The 7907-nt window shown below is 54.1% G+C and overlaps 1 protein-coding gene across 1 annotated transcript in view; it reads right to left on the bottom strand.

The window, feature by feature from the left end:
* Positions 1–465: 465 nt before the first annotated feature.
* Positions 466–7907, bottom strand: part of Dync1h1 (dynein cytoplasmic 1 heavy chain 1) — a 62625-nt gene continuing 55183 nt past the window's right edge. The window contains exons 65-78 of the mRNA XM_028764406.1: positions 6374–6534; positions 6078–6189; positions 5932–5992; positions 5724–5847; positions 5405–5518; positions 4527–4697; positions 4113–4330; positions 3909–4012; positions 2429–2640; positions 2139–2292; positions 1611–1753; positions 1295–1463; positions 1014–1141; positions 466–868 (exon numbers count right to left, since the gene is read on the bottom strand). Coding sequence (XP_028620239.1) covers positions 740–868; positions 1014–1141; positions 1295–1463; positions 1611–1753; positions 2139–2292; positions 2429–2640; positions 3909–4012; positions 4113–4330; positions 4527–4697; positions 5405–5518; positions 5724–5847; positions 5932–5992; positions 6078–6189; positions 6374–6534 — 2000 coding nt within the window. The 3' untranslated portion in view covers positions 466–739. The remainder of the gene's footprint in view (positions 869–1013; positions 1142–1294; positions 1464–1610; positions 1754–2138; positions 2293–2428; positions 2641–3908; positions 4013–4112; positions 4331–4526; positions 4698–5404; positions 5519–5723; positions 5848–5931; positions 5993–6077; positions 6190–6373; positions 6535–7907) is intronic.

Here is a 7907-nt window from a genome sequence, read left to right as displayed (position 1 = left end):
TCACCTGCGCCCACCCCTAGGTGTTCTTGGTGGAGAATGTTGGCTTGGGGCTCTTCTGTTGGGGACTGCCCAAGGGCTGGGTCACTTCTCCTGCAGAGGAACCTGCTGTGTCTTCTCCTGAGAAAGGAGGACAGTGCCTCTGTGCTCAGGAGACCAGTCTAATTGTCACCCTTCCTGTGGGGCAAGGCCACTCTCTCACTACAGGATGGTGTGGAAATGAATTGGTGGCGGGGCTTGTGTCTGAGAGACAGAAAAGGTCCCCAGCGGATGGGGTGTCAGAGAGCCAAGCCTTAGTGTCTGTCAAGAACAGAGTTGCTGCTGGGCCTCAGGTGTGAAGTGCGGCATTCCTGGCCTCACCTTGCTGCTTCTGCATCTGTGACCACAGTGACAAAGGGGAGGTGGGCTGGAGTGCAGCTGGCCCCGTGGGGTGGGACACAAGACTGAGCAGAGCGGCAAGAGGCAGGAGCCCGTCATGCTTAGTGTTTTATTTAATAAAACCAGCCATCCATTCGGTCAGCCCTCGGAACCCACGCACCTCACCTTTCCCACCCAGTTTCCCACCGCAGCACCTTTCATCTGGCCAACGCTAACCAACCACTTGCTTTTCACATGTCTGTCAAATCTTCCAAATGTTTAAGGATGAATGAATGTTAAATATTGAATTTTACTATTCCAAAAAGAGGATTCGCAAAGTTTAGCTTTACTCAGTGCACAGAACTGCGACTCCACGCTCACAGCTTTACTCGGTGCACAGAACTGCAACGCCTCGCTCATAGAAGCTTCGAGGATCTTCCTTTGTAGCAATTTCAAAGTCCACGGTGAAGATGAGGTCTGCCCGGGTGAAGTTCAGGTAGACGGGTAAAGTCACCTGTGGGACAGACAGAGGGACTTACTGTTCATCAGTTCTGGGGACAAGCGCCTGTGGGGGTCCAGGGCTGTGGCACAGTTGTTTCCATACAAGTAGAGTCCCAGCATGGCCCAGGCAGAGCCGAGGAGGAGGCCATGACACTTACCACATTGGCCTTCTTCTCGGAGCTTGTCTGCTTCACCCAGCGGAGCTGTGTGAGGGGCAGGACTGTGGAGATGGCGTTGGAGAGCGACAGCTTGTTGTTGCTGCACGTGGCCCCTTGGAGCTTCAGACCTGTAAGGCGATGACGAGATGGGGCTGAGGTCAGGCAGTCTCACAGCTCAGTTTCCAAGACACTCGGAGGCTCAGCTGGGCCGCTCTCCCCAGACACTGGCAGCTAACTTATTTGGAAACGGGTCTCACAGAAAGGCCAGGCTGAGAGCTTACCTGTGACCCCAAAGCTGCAGGCATCAAGGGTGGCACTCTGGGAGGCAGTGACATTGACTTCGAGGCAGAGTTCCTCCAGGGACCAGCTGTTGGCTTGTGCCACATACTGTCTGGTGGCAGTGATGTAGGCCTCAGGCACAAACAAGCCACCCAGGCACACGTGGATGTTCTGTGGAAACAGCCGGGTGGAAAGGAGAGCAGGTCAGGCCTTGGCTGTCCCTAGCGCCATCTTAAAGGACACTTTTCCACCCAAGTCCAGGACAGCCAGTGCCACGCCTGACCCCACCCCTGCCTGCCCCGGGGCATGCATGCCCACCTTCAGTTCCTTGGCACCACCCGATGCAGCTGCTTGGGAGATGTTCTGCAACTGTTTGATCCTCTCGCTGAAATCTGACACCCACTGGATCACAGTCATGCCTGCGGGCACTGTGTAATGGGACCAGCTCCGAGGCAAGATCCCTGCAGGAAGGGAGAGAGACTCAGGCCTCAGCATCAGTTCTGTCAACTCCCCTTCAGCAGAAGTGGCTTCCTGGCCGTGCCTGGCATTCTGTCCACAACCGGGAAGGCCCAGGGCACAGTTGTTTCAGTAGTGTGGGTGCATGCTTAGAGCACACTGCTGCAAGTACACTGTGTGTCTCTGGACTGGGCCCCTGTCCCAGCCCTCTGTCCTCGTCACTGCGCTAATCCTAAAAGTCATAGAAAACCACAGGCATGGCTAAGACCCTCCCACTACTGAGGAAGCCTGAAAGAGACACTCGTGGCCTGGGGCCTGAAGCTAGGTGTGGTCAGGGCTTCCGCGCCAAGCTCCCTGACGCAAACCCGGTCTTGTACAACCATCTTGCACCTTTCACCAGCTCGTTGATGAGCGTGCGCAGGTAGTTTGTCTGCTTCTTCTTCCCCTCGCACACTTGAACGACATCGGCGAGGTCTTGGCGCACATCTTGGAGTAACTTGGCCCCCATCTTCACCTCTCTCTCAAAGAACCTAAACAAAGGATCCTAAAACCAAAGACGAGAGGGTTAAGGATACCAGGAAGCACCACCGGAGCCTCTGACCAGATAGAAAGAGTAACTCCCTGTGCCCCTCGCTCTCGGATGACAGTTGGAAAACAGTTTACTTAGAGGTGGACACTACCTTGATGTTCTCCACGGTGCGCTTCAGGGGGCTCAGCGTCTGTGGGATGAGGTGCAGCCAGTTCGATGCCGTGGTGTGCAGCGTCCTCATCCAGGCTGGCCGCCCATCGGAGGTGGAGTCCGTCCTCGTCTTCTTCTCGGTCTCCGCGTAGGCCAGGTCATCCTCATCCTCCAGCATCTGCATCTTCAGCATCTTGCTGATCATGTCCACACCTAGGCCGGTCACAGGGCAGGGAAGGTAGGGAAGGAGGAAGACGTCAATGTCAAGGCCCAATGGTGCATGGCCATTCGCTCACCGCAGCAGGCTGCACTCGGTGCCACACACGATCTAGAACAGACCAGAGCCCGGTGAGGAGGGAAGCAGGAAAGCGCTGGCTCAAGTCTATATCACAGGGTGATGAAGACGGAACCAGACCAATGGCCTGGTCGTGTGCTGTGAGGCTGTTCCCAGCCCATCCACACAACCGTGGGCCTCAGAAGCCTCAACCTGAATGCAGAACCTGTCGGGGAACGTTTGTGATGGTGGCTGGGACTCCTCTGAACTCTGCCCACACAAATGCTGTTTTGGTAACAACAATCCAGTTGTTACCAAAAGCACACTGGTGCTTGGCCTGTCCTCACACTGGGATACCAACGGCCAGACTGCTGAGCTGCACTGCTTTCTGGACTGGCAAGCTGGAGAAGCTGGACAATGACTCTGGTTCAGGACAGCGTTGATGGGATACAAGATTTAGGAAACTGCTTGGGCAAGTGACAGCCGTGTGCTGGAGAGGCTGCATCCAACCCAGTCGGGAAGTGCTTAGCCTCCAGGCCTCAAACCTTTTCATACTAAATACCCGTGACAGCCGCTCCCCTCCACTGTCCGTGGACAGCATCCCCACCTTGCCTCACAACTTCTGAACCCCAGCACTAGCCCTTGCCCATATTCTCAGCTTCCCATTTAAGTCAGATTAGGCCACCAGAAGGAGGACAAGGGGAACCAGGCTGGTACGCTGCTGCTGCTGCTGTTATCTAGCTTACCCTAGAACTCTCAACCCTATTGCCTCTAGCATGTGGTGCTGGGGTGCCAGGGATGGATGAGTCACAAAGCCTGATTCTAATTGGTTGTAGAGCCTGTGGGGCTCACTCTCAGCTCTGCCGAGCTTGTGTCAGGCTCTGGATTCTACCCTCAATGTTGTGAGAAGTAAACAAGATAAAAACTGACTTACACAAGGTGTGTTGTGTTGTTTGAGATGTAGCCTAAGGCATGCTGTGTAGACCGGATGTTAACTCCACAATTTCTCTGCCTTTGCCTCCAGTCTAGTGCATAGGCCTGCATCAAGCCCCAATCAGTGTTTCCAACCCTTGAACTAAAGCTAGCTCTTAAACCCCGTTCTCAGGACTCCCTGGAACAGAACTGTAAAAGGCCACGGAGGTGAAGAAGCCCTCCCAGCAGTCTCAGGGTGGGCATGGCTCCGGGAGTGAGGAGACTCACTACCCACCTTGGGTGGTAAGCAGGACCTTTTCGGCATTGTTGGGCAGACCCAGCCATGAGGGCGTCTGGGCATCAGGCAGCAGCTCTACCCACTGCACAAACTCCTCTCGCCTGAGAAGACATTTGGAATCAGAATCAGAGGGAGATAGGGGCTCCAAATATTCTCTTACCCCCACCCAAGCATGACTTCTGCCCCCACAGGCAGCCGCACCTGATACCATCAGGCATCTGAATGTCCTTGTGCCCATCAACCTTGCATGCCAGCTTAAATTCACTATCGAAACTCTGGGTGGTAAACAGGCGCTCCAGGAAGGTATTGAGCAGACGCTGGTCGAACTCATTGTCCACCCGTCCACCGTAGATGGACTGGGCCATCAAGGTCTTCAGGGCAGACCATGGGATCTTATCTGGTGAGATGTTCTGCCGGCCCTGGGGAGGACAGAGGCTGGGTTACACGTGTACACCGGAGGGCCCAGCTTTGTGCTGCACTGTCAAGTTCTGGCTGCTACCAAGTCTCAGCACTCCCTTGAGTTCAGATCCACCGTCTTCCCCTGTCACATCATGTGTGTAAACCTGACATCTCCTAAGTGCACTGGCATCTTTGGTGTGGTGTAGCCTAACTTGCCTTGGCTGTATCATCCAGCCACGTGTCCACTGTGTCACAAGCCGATCGAAGGTCAGATTCTCCAAATTCGTATTTCTTGGACCACCCCAGCGGAGCATAGCGCAGACGCTCTTGGATGATGGCATGGAACCAAGCCAGCAGGAAATACAAGCGAGCACGCTCATTTGGAGACTAGAGGAAAAAAATGACCACAGACAGATTCATCAGACATATGTGTTTGTCTAAGGAAACAGACCCCACTTCAGAAGCAAAGATTTGCAGAACAAGCCACACCCCCACCCTTCAGCCATCTGACCTGTGGCGCAGAAGCAGCACCAGAATCAAGCAGTATGGCTGACCAAAGTACCCCGCTGTCTAAAGATCAGGATCTACAGACCGGCCCTTGAATGCAGACAGGTTTCTAGAAGACAGGCTTCCCCCAACCCCACTTCCTTCCTTTCTCCCTCTTGCTCCGGCTCCCCACTCACTCCAGCCTAAAGGTTCTTTATTTAGATCCCATCACAGATGGTTGTGAGCCACCATGTGGTTGCTGGGATTTGAACCCATGACCTCCAGAAGAGCAGTCGGTGCTCTTAACTGCTGAGCCATCTCTCCAGTCTCCAGAAGATAGGCTTTCTTAAAATGTAGACTCAGTGGATTTCGGCACCGGACAAAATAGAACTGAAAACCTAAAGAGCTGAAAGCACCCTGTTCTCACATGGCACAGGGAAAGCACCCTGTCCTCACATGGCACAGGGAAAGCACCCTGTCCTCACATGGCACAGGGACAGTGCGTGCGATGTGCTCTGGAGTGGACTGAGGTCACGGCTCTGCGGTGCGTCTGCTCCCTTGGGAACACGTCCCTCTGTGCACAGGCAGGCGTGGTCTCGGGTCTTTACCTTGCATATCCTGGAGACAGGGATGCTGCTGAAGGTCCTCAGCATGTTGGCCTTCACTCCGGGTGGGGGCTCAAACACAAAGATCCGACCTGCACGGAGCAGGTTCACAGGCACCTGAGGGAGAAGGCGGCCTCTGTGATGTCTGCTTTGATTTTGGAGAGACAAGGTGTGACTGACCTCAAGCTTGCAGTAATCCTCCTGTCCCAGCACCACAAGTTCTGGGGTTGCAGACATGTGCCCACACCCAGCTGACCCACTGGTTCTGATCCAGGCTGGACTATGTGCACCCACTTACCCCAGAGGCGCCCACCCTGGTTACCTTGGGGTTGATCTCCATGGTGAGGAAGAGCCGGAAGCAGGCGTGCGGCTGCAGGGAGTGCAGCTTCTTCTCCAGCTGCATCAGCCAGCCCGGGGCCAGGTGCACGTTCTTCAGCATCACCCACCTGCACACAGAGTCACAGTGACTCAACGGCTTTCACTGGAGCCCTGGGGACGCAGGTCTATAGGACGAAACCAATCGCACCCACCTGCCTGACTTCACAGCCGTGTTGATTGCCTTATCTGCTTGGTTAAAGCCTTCTGCTGAGCCTGAGACAAGGAAGCCGAGTGTGACCCAGCGGGCAGTTTCTGCTTCTAGGCTCCCACCGTCCACAGACCCAGCACGCATCCTTACCGATGGCAATAGACGTGATCTGGGCGTTCTGCTCTGCTGCGAGGTCCTCAACATGTCCGCTGGCATCGTACCCGGGCACCGAGCACATCAGGACAGGCGTGTTTGGCTTCACCTGGAAATGAAAAGGCAGACGCGAGATGACCGGTTTTAAGACAGGACCTGTCAGGAGAAAGCCTGAGGGTAGCGTTCGCTTTGGGAAGACTACAGCCAAGAAGCAGTGTGCCTGGGCTGTGGCCAGGGCTGATGCCAGAGCACATGGTGCCATGGGGAGGGAGGATGGGGCACTAGGACATTACCTCTGTGCCCACGATGTGGGTGAGGTCAAGCGGTTGCTCCATGATGGACATGAAGGACTCTCCGAGGTTTGTGGAAACAAACATGTGGGCCATGGCCAGCAGGCGGTCAGGTCGGAAGGCTTGAATTAGGAGTAGGCGGTGGATGGCCTGCCCGATGGGAGCTGGAACGAGGCGTGGTGAGGGCAGGCATAAGTGCCGACATCTGATATCACCCAGAGCACTGGCTCAGCCAGGCACGAAGCACCTGAGATCCAGCTCGGTCCCCAGCCTATAAAGCCCACAGCCTACTGGTTCTCCTGGACCCAGGGAGCATCTGTCTCTTTGTTCCACTGTCATGTTAGAGATCTCGTGACAAGATCTTACCACTAGGTGTGGGGTACTGATGCCCTTTCAGAGACTATTCTCAGGCTAGCCTTGAACTCATGATCCTTCAGCCTCTTCCTCCATGGTGCTGGATTCCAGGTGTGTGGGCATGTGGGGGAGTATGTGCACCCACACGGCAAGTGTGGAGGTCAGAGGTCAACCTTCTGGTGTCCATGCTCTCTTCACCTTGCGACAGACAGGACTAGCTGGCCTGTGAACTTCTCTTCATTCCTGTCTTCTTCTATCTCCTCATGGCTTGTACTACTGTGTGTATATGTTTTGGGATCCAAATTCAGGTTGTCTGTCTAGGGAGGCAAGCACTTTCCATGGCCCCCGTCATCTGTTTATTTAAAATTGTTTTCTGAGACAAGATCTCACTATGTGTCCTGAAGTCACACTAAATTAGCCTTGAAGTCACACTAAATTAGGCTTGAATGTTGAGATTGACATGCCTCTACCTCCTCAGTGCTGGGATTAAAGGCATGTGCTATCATGCCTAGCATTTTCTGGAGACAAAGTCTCTTTATAGGGAGTGAGGGTATGCTGGCTTTGTATTTTGTGTGTGTGGACGTGTGTGTGGACGCAGTGCATGGGAGTGTGGAGGGAGGTCAGGACAGCTAGTGGGCTGTTTTCTCAGCACACAGGTCACAGGGATGGAACTCGGGTTTTACCCACTGAACCGCCTTGCTGCTCCTCATCTATTGATCCTGAAACCACACCACAAATACCTGTTGGTTGTATGCCAGCCAAGTGCAGTGGTGTCCTCGAGATCACAAGCTGCTGCCTGTCCCTTCCTGTGTGGCCTATCAGGTGCACTCACGAGTCTTTATGGCACAATTAAAGATAATCTCCCTTCATGTTTCTTATGTGTCTCTTATACCTCAACAAGATGAACCAAATCCCCTTATACCCGCTAGGTAAGTCTCCTATGGTTGAGTTAGGTCCCTCGCCTGCTCCAGCCTCGGGTGTCACTAGTGATAACCCGAGGAGTCAATCGGGAATCTGATCCTCTTCTCAGCCATCTACTAACCTCGTCTTAGGAGCCATCTTCCTAAACGTTTTCCTAAAATGGACATTTCGTTGTTTTGAACCAAGAGCTTATTATTTAGCCTAGGCGGGCCGTAAGCTGTCAATCTTCCTACCTCAGTCTCCTGAGTAGCTGTCAATCTTC

This window comes from Grammomys surdaster, unplaced genomic scaffold, assembly GCF_004785775.1.
Source record: "Grammomys surdaster isolate TR1022 unplaced genomic scaffold, NIH_TR_1.0 144, whole genome shotgun sequence".
Lineage (NCBI taxonomy): Eukaryota > Metazoa > Chordata > Mammalia > Rodentia > Muridae > Grammomys > Grammomys surdaster.
This window is presented reverse-complemented; position numbering and strand designations above follow the sequence as displayed.